The 15,559-nt window shown below is 61.5% G+C and overlaps 5 protein-coding genes across 5 annotated transcripts; all 5 read right to left on the bottom strand.

The window, feature by feature from the left end:
• Window positions 1–739: 739 nt before the first annotated feature.
• LINJ_13_0510 (conserved hypothetical protein) lies at window positions 740–2,014 on the bottom strand (the record flags this gene model as incomplete). Its single annotated transcript, XM_001464045.1, has 1 exon — window positions 740–2,014. One exon carries the CDS (start codon window positions 2,012–2,014, stop codon window positions 740–742), a length of 1,275 nt encoding a protein of 424 aa, XP_001464082.1.
• A 2,451-nt stretch (window positions 2,015–4,465) lies between these two features.
• LINJ_13_0500 (actyltransferase-like protein) lies at window positions 4,466–5,290 on the bottom strand (the record flags this gene model as incomplete). The annotated part of the gene is made up of 1 exon (XM_001464044.1): window positions 4,466–5,290. One exon carries the CDS (start codon window positions 5,288–5,290, stop codon window positions 4,466–4,468), a length of 825 nt encoding a protein of 274 aa, XP_001464081.1.
• A 1,025-nt stretch (window positions 5,291–6,315) lies between these two features.
• Window positions 6,316–7,209, bottom strand: LINJ_13_0490 (conserved hypothetical protein; the record flags this gene model as incomplete). The annotated part of the gene is made up of 1 exon (XM_001464043.1): window positions 6,316–7,209. One exon carries the CDS (start codon window positions 7,207–7,209, stop codon window positions 6,316–6,318), a length of 894 nt encoding a protein of 297 aa, XP_001464080.1.
• Window positions 7,210–8,010: 801 nt separating this feature from the next.
• On the bottom strand, window positions 8,011–8,988 carry LINJ_13_0480 (conserved hypothetical protein; the record flags this gene model as incomplete). The annotated part of the gene is made up of 1 exon (XM_001464042.1): window positions 8,011–8,988. The coding sequence occupies one exon, from the start codon at window positions 8,986–8,988 to the stop codon at window positions 8,011–8,013; it is 978 nt and encodes a 325-aa protein (XP_001464079.1).
• A 1,042-nt stretch (window positions 8,989–10,030) lies between these two features.
• LINJ_13_0470 (conserved hypothetical protein) lies at window positions 10,031–15,226 on the bottom strand (the record flags this gene model as incomplete). The annotated part of the gene is made up of 1 exon (XM_001464041.1): window positions 10,031–15,226. The coding sequence occupies one exon, from the start codon at window positions 15,224–15,226 to the stop codon at window positions 10,031–10,033; it is 5,196 nt and encodes a 1,731-aa protein (XP_001464078.1).
• Between the last annotated feature and the right edge of the window lie 333 nt (window positions 15,227–15,559).

Here is a 15,559-nt window from a genome sequence, read left to right as displayed (position 1 = left end):
GCAAGCAGCAGCACTTGCATGCATGCGGATGGACGGGTCGATGAGAGCGTCAGTGGGTGTCAACGACGTGCACTCCAAGGAAAGGGCGAGTGCTTTAGAAGGCGAAGTCGATCGGCAGTGGCCGCACCCACTACCGCGTGGGAGAAGCAAGCGAAAGAAAAGGAAAACAGCGGGAGACAGACGTCAGAGGCGGAAAGCCATCGACGCCTCTATATGGCTCACTCTCTCATTTTTCGCCTCCCCCACCCCTCCAGTCGCTAAGGGGCGATGCAGCGCCGCATCACGTACTTTTCCTTGTTCGCCATATCAAGGCGTAGCAGCGGAGAAGGGAAGAGAGTGTGTTGGGAGGCAGGGGGAGTGACGACGGCAGCAGTTATTGCTGTAGCAGCGCGTCTGAACGGGTCGTACCTGAGCTCATCGACGTCCATGACCCCACCTCTGGAGCAGAGCACAGCGCACACACATCCACACCCTCCGCCTCGCCTCACGCCCACTGACGTGAGATACAACCCGTTCACGCATAAATGACGACTATAGAGGGAGTGGAGAAGGCAAGAAGTAACAGTGTACAAGACGTGTTAGCGTGTGCGTTGTAAGTGCGCACGCCTGGGCAGAGACGTGTGCAGTGAGGTCTCTCTGCAATCAGCAGCAGAGAGACCTCGCCGCGGAGGACGGCCATGGCGGTGCACCTGAAGCCGCCGCCGCCGCCACCTCCATCAGCAGTCCCCTTCTCCCCCCTCTAGTAGTAGTTTTCGATGTGCAGAGACGGTATTAGCTGCCGCAGCATCAGCCGCGACGCCGAAGTCTCCGCCACAATGCCCTCAATCGTCTTTCGCAGCACCGTCACTCGGTCCTGCGCCTCGGTCAACTTGCGTGCTTCACGCGCGGCCGCGTCATCCTGCGCGTGCAGCTGCGCTTCAACAAGCGCACGTTCCTGCAAGAGAGCCTGAACGCGGGCGTTAATGTCGTCAACCTCGCTCTGTAGTACGGATCGCACAAGTTGGCGCTCCTCCACGGCGGCGGCCAGGTCTTTGCGCTCCTCCTCCGCAGCCGTCAGCTCCTCTCGATACACTTTCACGCGGCGGCCGGTGCTAATGAGACGACGGGCCTGTTGCTCTGCTGCATCAATGATGGCGCTTGTGTCCGCTCCGCTGCTGCTGCTGCTGGTGCAACTCTGGGCAATGATGCGACGCACGTCCGGCGGCAGCGGGCCCTCCACTGTGCCTGCTTGCGCTGACGAGGCTGTTACGGAAGAGGATAGTGCTTCAGACCTCCCTTCCCCAGAGCCGCTGTGGGCCCCCGTGCCATGCACGTCTGCGCTGGCGCTGGGCGGCAACTGCGCATACTGAAGCGCGCCAGTGGGTGGCGACGGCGACGGAGTCGGCCATGCCCCCTTGCCCGAACCCTGTTGTTGCTGCTGCTGAAGCTCTTGCTGAAAGAGAGCGTTGTAGTTGGCAGCCGCCACTTTTCTCTCCCTGCCCAGATTGGCAGGGGTAACGGCACCGCCGGCCCCCGCAGCGGTGAGGCCAACCGACGCAGGCGGAGACGAGGATGACGGCGGCATCCGGCTCTGCGCCGGTCGCTGCAGCTGCAAGACTTGCGCGGTGGTGCTCGAGGACGTCGGAGTCGAAGAAGCCCCAAGCCTGTCACGGCTGACCCGACGCTGGAGTCGCCCTTCGCCGGATGCCGCTGCCGACGCACAAGAGAGGGTTGTTGAGAGAGATAAAGTCGAGGAGAGCGCTCCACTACTGCTACCGGCTGTGACGCCCGATGTGAGCTTGGTGCGGCTCTTTCGCGAGAGGCTCGGCTGCACACCGGCTGCCCCAGTGCTACTGGTGGCGCTGCCGTTCCAGAGCAGTGGATGGAATGGATTCCCCTGCAGTGGTCGAGTCTGGATCGGTGTGGCGAGCACCGGATCAGGCGACGCGGCGGCGAAGTGCGAGCTGGGTATGACCTGTGGGTAGTTGTTGCCGAGGCGTTGGTAGCCGTCCGCGGCCCTGCCTATGTGTGTCATCCACGCGCCGTACGGTGGGTCAGGGAGCACAATGCAGCAGCAGCGGTCACCGTTGAAGCAAGCACTGGGGGGATGCAACGACGTCAGAGCGCGCGGCGATGGAATTTGCGCAGTGGAAGTGTTGGGTGGTATGTTGAGAGGCTCGGCTGGAATAGCCTATGAGACACTGGAGAGGGAGCACAGAAAAAGAGAAAGAAGGCTGGTCAAGGTGGGTGGGTATCGGTGCATATATGCATCTATGTATATATGTATGTGCGTGCGTATGGCTCTCACGCTTACCCACCTCCCCCCCCCACTCACCGCCTCCGCCGTACTTGTCTGCTTTAGAGCCCTGCGCGAGGTGTTCTGTCGTGTGCCGCACCTGCCGCTGCTCTCCCTCGCTCTTCATCAGCGCTCACTCTTTGTGTGCCTCTAACGCCGTACCCAACACGTCTTTCTTCTCTCTCGAGCAGTGAAGGAACAGCGAGAGAGAGACGCAGAGGGACAGTCCAGACAATTTAGCTGTCGTGCCTTGCCCTCTTCCTCTTTCTCGCGATGCGCCTCAGATCTATGGGTCGGTGATGTCTCCCACGTATGCCAGAGTCGCCGAAAACTTGTGAAGGGGAGGTGATTGCACACTGGCCATGTAATGCCCGTTTCCTGTCCGTAATTGGTACTCATGTGTGCTCGGGTGGCAGAGCGAGAGAGGGGGTGAGTGCGAGCAACCACGAGAAGAGAGAATGCAGCCTAGGCGGCACGCATGTACGCATACAGACATACGTCTGTTAAGCACGCCCTTGGAGAGTCAGTGCTGCGACGGCGGACCCCCCCGCCCTCTACTACTCCTTAACTTTTTTGTCTTGCTTTGCTGCCGAAGCCGGCAAGCGAGTGCGCGCCCGTCCCTGCGGGGCACACGGTCACTGGCTTCATTGTATCCATCCTCGCACACCGTTCTCGGGGCATGACGGTGGGCGACGCGGTGAGTGGATGATCACGTCTCCCTCTTTCTTCTTTGGGCAGTCCGCCGCAGGCGAGATCCTCCTTCAGCCCATCAGCGCTGCTTCTCGTAGTGATAGTCTGTGAGAAGCCCCCCCCCCACTAACCTCATGGTCCCTTCTCTCTCTCGCTACGTTCACTGCCCGCGTCTCCAGAGGAAGTCCCCCCGCCCATCCAACCCCCCCTTCCGCCTCTCCACCCGGTGAAGCAGGAAGCTGAAAGGGCATGCAGCTCCGCACTCTCGTCAGGACGCACAAGCACAGGCGGTATACGCGTATGTATGCTCTCGCATGGAAAAGACGCACTCTGCTCCTGTCGGCATTTGGCCCCCGTGTGTAAAAGCGGCACGACCGCACCGCACACACACACACACACACACCGCCTCCAGAAGTCAGATCGACGGAGACGAATGTGCAGACTCGCTTAATGGCCTCGATGCGACTCCATCCCTCGCGCACACACACGCGCTGGCGAAGGAAGGGAAGCATACTTATCTACACGTGCGTTTATGCGTGTGTGTGTATGCCCATACACGCACACAACCAAGCAGTAACGTATAAAGCGGAGAGTCAGTCCGCTGGGCAGATGTAAACTGGAAGGAAGTCGGGAAGGTCACAGTCGGGAAGAGAGGCAGAGACACAGGTACGTGGAGGCTCACATAGACGACAGCGCACGCGCCCCACTGGTATCCGCCCCCAGCACGTGGATAGGTGCACCGCCAACGCTTTGTTCTCTTTTCTGCGTTGTGTATGTGTGTCTGTGTCACCCGCGGCTGTGGCTCGGCGAATGCCAAGTGGCAAGCGAGCAGCAGGCACCCGTGGTAACGCAAGGAGAGACACACCCACAGTGCGTGTGTGCGTTACATATGCGGTGTTCTCCCACCACCGCCCACCTACACCTTCTCCCCCCTCCCCTCGAAGCAAAAAACAAAACCAAAGCGGGAAGGGAAGAGAGAAGAGGGGAGCGGTAGAGACTGCACGCGCGTTTGAGTGCTACGCTTCAAAGCTCACCCGCCCCTCGCGCGCCTCGTTGCCTCGCACACATGCTGGCGTATGATATATACATATATACATATATACATATATACATATATACATATATACATATATACATATACACATATATACATATATACATATATACATATATACATATATACATATATACATATATACATATATACATATATACATATATACATATATACATATATACATATATACATATATACATATATACATATATACATATATACATATATACATATATACATATATACATATATACATATATACATATATACATATATACATATATACATATATACATATATACATATATACATATATACATATATACCAAGCGCCATCAGAAGCAACACAACGACAAGGAGAGGACACCAGCTAACTCATCAGCGGCGCTTCACTTCTCGGCGGCAGTGCCGTGCATTGTTGTGCGCATGTGCGGACCACCACCTCACATCGAGGCATCCACCAAGCACTTGATCATCACAACATGCGGCGTATGCAAGTCCATGCACGCACGCCCGTCCTTTGGCGTGTAGCCGGCCTTGGTATAAAAATCCTTGGAGCTCAGCTGCGCGTATGTAAGGGCCCAGCGGACGTGGAAAGCGTCCCGGGCGATCTTCTCGGCTGCTCTCATCAAAGCCCGACCGGCGTCAAAGCAGCGAGCGCTCTTGACAACGCACACGCGCTCCATTTTGGCAACCACCTCCGCAAGCTTTCCTGCCTCCGACGCCTTCGAGACCCGACGCATCCGCAGCGTGCCAACGGGGATGAGTGTCGCAGGGCGGTAGCTCGGCTTGTGCATTGGCACCTGGCCAGATGGCTTGCTGCTGCTTCCAGTGCGCGGTTCGTTGTCCGGCGCGACGATGTTTTGCTCGCGGCGCTGGAACCGCAGCCCTGAGCCCTCCATCCCGATACTCTTCAGCAGCCGCGCCTGCACCATCAGCTCCCTCATCTCCTCCATAAAGAGCGTGTAGTTTAAGTACGCCACAACGTGCAGCGAGACCGGCTCGAAGTCGTCGCATTCTTCTGGCACGGCAAAGGCCGGCTCCTCGCAGAACACCTTCACCCGTGTGCGCACCGAGTCGGTGAAGACGGGCTTCACCTCGCCCACCACGGAGCGGAACACTGTGTACTTGGTGAAGAGCTCCTTCGCGTCCGGCTTATTCGCGAGTAGCTTCTGCACCTCATCCAGCTTTGCCCACAGCACCTCAGCAGCGGCGTCCCGCGTCGCGGGGCACAAGCCATCCACGCCGGCATTCGCAGTGGAGGCCATGTTCGCGGCGACTTGCCCAATATCACAAATGCATACAGATGTATATATATCGAGACATATATGTATGTGTGTGTGTGTGCAAACGTGTGCAGGTGAGCACTAAAGCCCTGGTGGCCAGAAAGGGGATGGAGAGTGCATGATAGGGGGCACGAGGTCGTGATGGCCGACACAATAAACACGGAAAACAGGCGGAAGGAACAGCGGGGGAGGGCAAGGGACACCAATACGGAGAGTCGAAAAGGGAAGGAGATGAAGTACTGCCAGAGACCGGGTCCGCAGCAACAGTGGCCTCCGCTGATCATGGGCGGCACGCAGACACGCCTTGGTAGGCCAGTCTGTGTACACGGAGGAGGAGGAAAGGGGGCGGCAGATGCCACACGCACAAGAGCACGTGTCACCATCGCAATGCTGTTCCCGCTTTCGCCAGTTGTCGTTGAAGAAAGCGAGAGGTTCGTGTCGAGCGTCATACTAGAGTCTCTGGCACACATACACACTCAACCTAACTTCGCACCGTCTCCCTCCCCTCCCCTCCCCCTTTTCACGACCTGCCCCGCTCGCACTTAGAACGACGGCAAAGAGCACGTCACCGTGGAGCGCGCGCCATCATGCGCGGAAGCGCGGACATGGAAGACACTGCAGCTGTGCGTGTTCAGCTGGTGGTATGTGGAGGTGGAGGAGGCCAGGTGATGAGGGAGAGGTGCAACGCTGCATTACATACTCACAAAGCGCAGGCAACTCCACAACAGCAGCAGCAGGACGTGCAGCCACGCACACACGCGCACACGCACCTGAACATCTGCCGGAAGGCACGCCAGGGAGACAAGAGCACAAAAGGCAGCGGATTGCGCGTGCCAGTGCGTCACTAGTAGGCATGTACAAAAAAAAAACGGAAGAGGAAGTGCCACGTGCGAGCGACGGCACCGCCGCTTTCCTCCTCGTACTCAACGCCTCATGTGTGTGCGTGCGTGTCTGCCCTCTCGCTCCGTCTCTGTGCAGAGCTGCTGCCGCTGTCTTTGGCTCTTCGCCTAGACAGACATGCGGGCCAGCTCCTTTTCGATCAAGGTGATGCGTCGCTGCAGCTGCGCCATGCCAACCACGTCCAGCTGCACTTGCGCGTACTTCTTCTCCGCCTTGCGACGGGCGAGATGCTGAAACATGTCCTTCCAGGTAGACCCATCTCCGCTGCAGTGGTAGTAGTGGTACACCAAACTGCAGAAGACGCCCGTGTAGGCGAGGAAGTACGTGGTTGGCTCCACCAAGTTCCAGTCAAACACAAAGAAGATCCAGTTGAAGTACACGACGAGCTGCGCGGCGAAAAACGCGAAGGTGCCGTACTTGAGCAGCGGCAGATACACACCATAGACGAACTTGTCGATCCTCGCCTTGCGTGCCGTGAAGGGGGCGAGGGTGCGCTCGGCCTCGGCGAGGAGGACTTGCAGTTCGCGAACCGTGTGATCCGCAATGAGCGTGATGGGGGCCTCGCGAGCACTTCCCCGAGAAGCCGACGTCGCCAACACCGGAGAAGATGGTGAAGGCGCCGGTGGTGCGGCTACTGTCGCGGCCGCCTCCAGCGTTACCTCAGACAGGCGCAGCGCCTCCGCAATGAGCTGCTCGAACGCAGCAACGTTCGTCACGGCGTACGACGGCGTTGCCGTGAGGTGGGCAGTCCCAGTAGGCCCATCACCTGCGTCCGCGCCACGGCTGCGGCTCTCGTCGTGCCCCACCTCGTCGGCGGCTGAAAGCGAAGCGTAAGATGTGTGAAGAACAACGGCCGAGGGCGTCACGGAAAATGACGAGGCTGCGCCGGATGTGGGGATGGGCTTGAGGACGTGGGTGAGAGGAGCACCGGGAGAGGTCAGTTTTGCCTTCGCTGAAGCATCAGCAGCCGTGGTGCTGTGGCACCGCAGGGCGGAAGGCATCCTCGGCAGTCGGAATAGGAGGTGACGCCGTGTGCAGCGCGTGGCTGCGCGGCCGCACATGAGGCACATCATTGCGCTGAAGCCACAAAAAAAAAGGGAGGCAGTCGCGCACGAACCGCGGTTCGTGGCGTGCACGATATATTCGACTGTGACTGTCTGTGCGTACACACACGTGTGTGTGATGAAAGCAACTTGGCGGTGGGGGACAAAGTGCGAGCGAAGAGGGGACAGAGTCGCATCGTGTCGGTGAGCATCACAGCCCTCGGCATTCAGGAAAAGGCGTGCGCCCCGGCGACGAGGTCGGCGCAGCCTCTCCTGATGCTGTTCGCCTGCGTCGGTGTGTCTGTCTGGAAGAAGGACACTGGATGCCTCTTGCCCCTCTTTCCAGTGGGCCCATGGCTTCGCCATTCGCACGAAGAAGAAACACCCAAGAAAAAAAAAACACAGAGAGAGACTCGATCACGCGCAGTGAGAGGAGCAACGACGGAGGATATTTGGTCCCCTCCCCCACTCCTCCAACGCACAGCCACACGCCCCTTACACAAACTGCTCGGCTGGCGCTGCTCCTGTCGGTGCTCACAGTTCGACGTCCTGCTGTTGCTATCATTTTTTCTTTTCGCCTTCTCGAATGATCATGGTCTCGTCCTAGGCACGCGCACATCGCGTACAGAAGACCAGTCACAAGTGGGGCAAAAAGGCCACCGCTGTGGTCGCCTCAGCGGCCGCCGTTCTGGCAAGTGTGCGAAGACAAAAAAGGGCATCGCTGCACAGACACACGCACGGCACACACGCACACACATGTCACAGGTGAGCGAACACTTCATCCAGCCGCGTCGCGGACGCCAGACCGGCAATCGTCACACCAAGGCCAAGTCCCATCTGCGCGCGAAACAGAGCACCGCCGCTGTTCCACGTGAGCAGCATGCCAAAAACGCCGTAGGCGCCGCAGCGGCCAGCCGAGCGCATCCAGCGGTCATCTTCCGGCGAGGTGCGCAGCGTCCCTATCCGACTCACGACAGCGTCCACCTGCGGCTTCGTAAAATACGCTCTCGAAAACGACAAAACCCCGGAAGGCGAGGGGCACGGCGTACTGGCACCGCCAGAAGGTTGGCTGAGCCTCTCGTCCGTTGAAGTGGGGACTGCCGCACCGATCGCGACAGGAGCCTCGTAGCCGCGGTACCGGGCAGGATCGTGCACGACGGAGTGCAGCTGCGTCCAGAGATACCCCTGCGGCACTAGCAGAGTCTCCCACGCAATGCTGTCCTCTCCGAGTCCCATGCGCGCGAGCTCTGCCTGCACCGGGTCTTCGCACAGCCGCAGCCAGGCCAGTGCCTTGGAGGCAAACGACTGTTCCGCTTTCAGCCGTTGCTTCGCCGCGCGGTGGCGTTGACTGTACTGCTCTGCAGCCATCACAGCAGCCGCCTTTTCCCGCGCCGCGGTGGCCTCCAGAGCCGCCGGTGTAAGACCTTGCACGCACTCGGCAGCGCCGTAAAGAACGCCGCCGATGATTCCGAGTGGCGTGCTGTAGCCGGCGCTTGGGTAGAAGTAGTGGTGTAACTTGGTTAGCGAGCGGTCGGCGAAGGAGAGGCGGGGGCGGTGGTAAAGGTAAAAGTACACCGCGGATGCCGCGTAGCCAAGTGGTACCGTGTAGCGCATACCGGTGACCGCGCTGTACTCGCACAGGGCGAGGCCAGGGTATTCAGTGGCGCGGATGCATGTCGCGTATCCCGGGTAGTCGCGGAGCTCAATGGCTAACGAGATGAAGTTCAACAAGTCCATGGTGGCCATGGCGGGTGACACGGTATAGCCCGTTTATCGACAGCACGCACGCATGCACACACCAGCGATCGCGGGGCCAGGCGGGCACTGGCCACCACGCAGCTGCGGCTGCGTATGGAGATCGAGGGAGGGGGGAGGGGGGCCGCGCGAAGCGCGGCCAATCGCGAGAGTGTGTCGTGAAAAGAGCAGAGAGAGTTGCAAAGCGTGGAAAGAGAAGGCAGGCGGGGGGGGGGGGGGGGGGTAGAGACGAGCGTGAGGAGAGGCTGGAGAAAGTACGCTTGATGATGAGCACGCCCAAATCAAGGCGCAGGCAGCGGGCTGGTGTGCAGGCTTGTTTGAGCGAACGCGCACGACGCGCAGGAACACGCGTACGTGTGCGCATCGCTTCGCTAGCATCAGGCATGCTTGTATGCGCACGAAAGAACGCACACTTGGCAGCGGGGGGGAGGGGGAGGGGAAGGGGGGCTTTTCGCCGGGTCTCGTGTCTTTGTGCCGCGTTCAGAGATGCGCTGTTCCTTTGACGTGGTAGGCGGTGGACGCTTGGAGGGGGATAGGCAGGGACGGCGCGTCCCTCTACAGGGAAGTAGGGACTCACGCTGTGTGTGTGTAGGTGGGGAAGGTCGGCCTTGAGCGTCGGTGGACGAAACAGGAGAGGCTCCTGCCGGAAACACACACGCACGCGCACACGCGAGCATACGATACACACCCTTATACAGATACACGCCTACGTGCCGGAACTTAAAACACGCACACGAAGAGAGAAGGCACAAATCATTACCTTGTACAGGAGAAGCAAGACACGCACACGCAGAGCGAGAGATGACGACGACGACAATGACGATAATATCCAACCGCGCACACGCACACACAGACATAGATCCAGGAGAGAGAGAAAGAAGCAACTGAGCCGCACACAGTCATTACGGCGCATACGCACGCACACACACGCACATCCGCGGCGTGAAAGCCCTTCTCAGCACCCTCGTCGCTGATGATTCTTTGCCTTCCAACCACCTCCTCCCCGCTTTTGTCCCCGTCTTTTTCAACTCTGCAGGAAGGCCCTCTCCTGTTCCGTCGGCACACGGGCGTCCGGATCGGCGGCGGCTGTCGAGGCGAAGGACGCGATCACCTGCGCCACAGCCTCGTCCCGGCTCTCCTCCAGCGCCATCAAGGCACGTGCGCGGATGGCGTGGGTGTACGCGAGGAGGAGTCGCACACGGTGCAGCAGCTGCTTTGTCTGCGCCACAGTGTCGCACAGCAAGCGAGAGCAATCGGCAGCGCTGCACGGCGTCACCGCCGCTGTAGAGGCGGCTATGTCGTTGTCGCCCTCAGAGGTGAAGAGGGTTGGCAGCCCGGCGGATGAAAGTGATGAGGAGGCCGCATTGGCCGACCCTGACAACACGTTCGCCCCGCCTGTCGACGCAACGGCGCGGTCGGTGGACGTGGTGGCAAAGCCAGAGAAACGCCATTGCATGTACAGCAACAGCAGCTTGCCTTTGGAGCTGAGAGACGCCGCGATGTGGGCGAGGGAGTCTGAAGTGGTGGAGGCGGCGATGGAGGCAGACTCGCGTGCATATGGCGTGGCCTTGCTGGGAGCACTCACACCGATTCCGCCACCGCGCGCCGCGCCTGAACGGTTGTGTGCCGCGCCGCCAGCCCTATTCGATGGCGTCGTAGCGGCGGCGGTGGCGGAGAGGGCGGACGGTCCCCAGAGCCAGGCGTGGTAGAGTCGTGCTGCGTGGTGCACGGCTGTTAGGTCGGCTTGGAGGTTCATCAGAAACATCGCCCAGTGTGTCATGGCCACACCAACCGCTGACGGAGCCCGCGTGGCGGCCGCTTCATCGCTGCTGGGGGTGACCCCTGCCTTGTGCTTCCCTGCCGCACGCGCCGTCCTGGCATCCACCTTGGGGGTGTCACTGCCGCCACCGTGGCCGCCACTAACGAGCAGATGAGCCTCGGCGTCTGACAAAAACGCGAAGAGCAGCCGCAGCGCCGTCAACGACCAGCGCAGTGCGCCCGGCAGACGGTGCAGTCGGAAGTCGCTGTTAGCAAAGGCCGCGACGCCGCTCGTGCCTTCCTCGTCCTGGCTCCGGTACTCTTGTTGGCGCAACCCTTCACGAACGCGCGACGTATTAGAAAGCTCGAGTGTGGCCGACTTGCTCATGTGACCGACCTTCGCGAGCACCATCGACTGCTCCTGCGTAGACTCGTAGCCAAGCACCTCCAGTGGGCCCTGCCCCCGCACCCCGGCCGAAGCGCCGTCGCCGTACCTGCCAACAGCCGTCGCGCGCGGTGACATGAGAGCGTTGTGTACGCAGCCGGCAATGAAGATGTTGTCCATTCCCTCCGCGTGCGTCAGCTCGTGCAGAACGGTCTGCACACACTCCGCCCAGCATACAGCTTGCAGAACGCGCGCCGTCATGAGCCGCGTGAGCAGTGCAGGCGTTGATCCGGCCGCACTCGAGTCGGTCGTGCTGCCTGCGATGGGGGCACGTAGCAGCAGCCCACCCTCCACGACCTTGACGTTGTCAGCTGTCACGTCGGCAGCGGGGCCAGTAGGTGTTGCGTGCTGCTCCGTGGTGTGATGGCTGGCACCTGCATCACGCGGCTGTGACCGGATGCTCTGCAGACGCGCCCAAAGCGAAGCCACCTCCGCATCGCGCTCCGTCAGGTTGCGCAGCTCCACCTCCGCCATGGAGCACACGCCCGGTAGAGAGGTGAGGGGGTGGTCAAGCAGCGTGTCATCGACGGCGGCGGAGTTGCCTTGCACGCCTCGCGTGGCCACCACCTCCTCTGCTGAGAGAGGCGCCTCCAGCGGCAGCACCATAGATGGAGAGGACGGCGACAGGGACACATCCTGGATGCGCGACGGTCGCGTGTGCGCCGGAGCCGTGTCGGCACTGCCATCCGGGTCGTCAACGCTGCCGGTCCCTGCCAGGCCTGCCATCGAGTGGACCATTTCAAGGGTGATCCCCATTGCGTCGCGGTCGCCGCTGCGACCGCGGCGACTCTGCGCGAGGCGCACCACCTCGTCCATCGCCTTCACGAGAACGTCGGTAGATCGGCGCACACACTTCGGTTTGTGGTACTGTCCGTGGCTGAGCTTGGCGAACAAAGCCGCGGCACTCCTGTGCTGCGGTGAAGGCTGGTAAGGCTGGTGCGCCTGGAATGGCTGGCGGCGCTGTAGCGGAAAGCTCGGTGGTGACTTCTCCGACTCAACCGTCACGCTGCCTGTAGACTCGGCGTCCATCACCGAGGCGAGCGCTTGCTGTCCCAGCGCCGCTACGTGGGCTTGGAGACGCACAAAGGCGGCGGAGAGGGCTGTGTTGCGCTCGGCTAGACGCTCCGCCTGGAGCTGCAGCGCGTTCAACTGCTGCGCATGCAGCGTCCGCTCCCGCCGCAATGTGGAGGCGAGCTGCAGCGCCCATGGTGGAACCGCGGCATCCCCTGCCCCTGGGCCAGAAGCGGAAACGCCGCTCTGCCGGGGAGAGTAAACATAAGGCAAACTGTCCCCCTCCACAAGATGCTCGCCAGGGTGGTGGTGCCCGCTTCCGGCGGCCACTCGCAGCGCCGCCGCGTCGCCGCCGACCACTCCGCTGCCAAGCGCGTCACCTCGCCAGCCTTTCGCGCTGCTGCCGGGCGCAAGAGGCGACGTGGCCACGGCCGATGACGACATCCGCAGCTCTCGTGGCGACGACGCCGCTGGAAGACTCAGCGCCACTGCCCCGCTCTCGTTGCCGCCGCCGCCGGCCTCTCTGCTGTGCAGCAGCTCTTGCTGCTTTGCCAGCGCTGCGGTGTACAGCTGCTGCAGCTGCTCGATGGACGTGGCAATCGTCTTTCCTTCGGCGGTGGCGTAGTCGCGATCGATGCGGTCTGCCACAGCACTCGGCAGCACGGGAAGGTTCGTGATCGAGCCCTGCTCCAAGAGCCACTGCTGTCGCCCGCGCAACACCCGGCTGAAGTCAGCTAGAGTTGACTCGGCGGAGCGCTGCTGAACAAGAGACTGCCGCACCTCATCCGTGGTCTTGACAAGGTGCTTCAGAGCGTTCTTGATGTCCTGGGCATCCGGCGCGATCGCCTCCACCAGCGAGGATCGATCCGCCTCCACCGCCAACTTGCGGTCGGTGCGGTAGTCCGGCGACGTCTTCACCACAGCCCCTCGGTGCAGCGTGGCTCTGTCTACCGTGGCAACGGTGGCCGCGCTGTACGTGACGTTGCTTACCGCTGGTGACGTCGTCGTAGCTGTTATGGCGTTGCTACCACCGCTCTGATCTGGAGCCTGCGTAGTAGGCTGCGCAGGGGGTGAGGGAGTGCCGACAGTCGTCGGCATCGCTGCCCCCCGAGGCACCCACTCGGTCCGTTGCGGGGGTGCGCCGCCAGACGCGGTTGCGTGCATCAACGCGACTGTGCCGTCGTACACGAAAACAGCCATCATGCAGCCCTTCTTCGGGTCGTCCTGCGCCGCCACCGCGAAGCGGGTGCGGGGGACAATGTGAAGGCCGAGGGGGAGGGCACCGGCAAACTTGCTGTACGCCAACACGGAGGGCTCTTTGGGGTTCGTCACGTCCAGCACCATCAGCCGCCCCTCACCGCTTGGCGACTCCTGGCCAGCAATGATAGCGTTGTTGCCTTTAAAGAGGATGGCGCTGAAGGTGTACGGGAGCGTGCGCTCCACATCGAGGGTGCTCGTGTTCATGAGGGCACTGCCGCGGGCGAGGCCCACCCACACGAAGCCGGAGTTGCGGTGGTACTCGATGACCGAGGCGTCCAGCTTCATGCGGATGCGGTTCTCCTGCCCTTTGGGGACGTTCACGTTCTCTCCGCTCGGCTCGAACACACGCACGCAGGCGTCGCCGGCCACCGCGAACACCTTGTCCGTCGACTCAGCGTACGTCGCGTCGCTCAGAATGGCGGCGATGTTGCGCCGCTTCAGCACCGCCCGCCGCTGCGGATCCCAGACGTGCACGCCCTTCTCTCGCCCAGCCGTCCAAACCTTGTTGCACGCCTCCCAGTACCAGATCTTGTTGACCGTCTGGTTGTGCGCGTTGTGGATGAGTTGGTACTCCAAGTTCGACATGTTCACCACGGCCACGTGGCCGCGGCTCAGGCCGCACCACAAGTAGTTGGAGAAGCTCACCCCTTGCTTGTCGTGGCCCAGCGGGCTGCCGCTGGTCATCACGTCGTCGCCGTAGCCGTCATCGTCGCTGTTCCCGTGATTTCCCACGTCATCCTCGCCACCAAGGCCACTGGCGAGACTGCGACCCAGAAAAACGCCGTTACTGCCAGCGCGCTGCTTCCCAGACTTGCGGACGCCAGAGCTGCTGCGACCGCCTTTCTTCCGCTTCCCCGCCTTTGCGGCCTTCGGCGTCGTGCCCGCCGCTCGAGGTGACGTCGAGGCGGACTTAAAGGTGGTCGCCTGCTCCTCAGCGATCCGCACTACCGCCATGCAGTGCACCTGATCAATGTCTTTCACGGACTTCGAGTGCGTCAGCTCGCGTCCGCTGAGGCGCAACGCGGCGAGCGGATCGTCGCCGACGGCGGTCCACACTACTGGTTCGACCGGGTCCACGGCCATTGCCCTGATGTTGCTCGGCACCGTTGCTCGGTAGACCACTCCAGGGACGGCCTCGTTGGAGTTCATGCGCGAGTACTGCGGGGTTGCGCCGCCGCCTAGCACATCTGCGTTGCCGCCGCCTATGCTGGTGTTGGCGCCTGCCCCGTTGCTCCGGCGTGCGGCACTCATGCCGCTGTTCGTATACGCACTAGGGCCCACAGACGAACGCTGCGGTGGCGTAGGCAAAGGCGGCGGCGGCGGACTGCTGCCTGGAACGCCGCCACCCACGGCGCTCGCATGCATGGGAGAGGACGAAGTGGCTGCTGCTGCTCCGCCCGACAGCAGCGCCAACGACGGGGACAAAGAGAGGCCGCCTCGCACTCGGTCGCCGCCTGCGCTGTTGGATACTGCGCCTCTCCCGTTGGTGTGCGCTGCAGTGCCGGAGGGTGATGCACCGGCTGTAGTGGATGCATACGGCGTCGGTGACCCCACCTGCGCGACGATCGCCGCGCGAGGTTTGGATGTCGTCTTCTTTGTGAGCGATGCCGACACAGCAGCGGCGGCGGCGGCGGCCCCTGGCGATGGCCCACCAGCGTTCGCGTTCGACGCCGCGGTAGTGCTGCCATGGTCCACAAAAGTGTTGTCGTCGTCCTCCAGCATATCCTGTGAGGGGCTGATGTACATCAAAGACGGGGCAACTTCGCCCGATGATGTCCCATCGTTGCCTGCCTCGGCGAAAGCAGCGGTGTTTGGGTGGCGTTGACCGCTGCCACTTGGCAGCCCCGCTGAACTGCTCCGCTGCTCGCCTGTCAACGTCTGGTTTACATTCGCCTTTGTGCGCACCTGCTCCTCTTGCGAGGGTAGGTAGGGGTAAGAGGGACCAAGCGCCCATCCGCCTCCGCTCTTGCCGTCGATGAGGCGCAGACCTGGCACCTGCTGCGTGTCGCCAGCGTGAACCGATGAGCCCGTGGGTGGGACACTACCCGAGCTGTACTCCGCCGCCGTGGAGGTGACGTC

This window comes from Leishmania infantum, chromosome 13 (assembly GCF_000002875.2).
Source record: "Leishmania infantum JPCM5 genome chromosome 13".
Taxonomy (NCBI): domain Eukaryota; phylum Euglenozoa; class Kinetoplastea; order Trypanosomatida; family Trypanosomatidae; genus Leishmania; species Leishmania infantum.
This window is presented reverse-complemented; position numbering and strand designations above follow the sequence as displayed.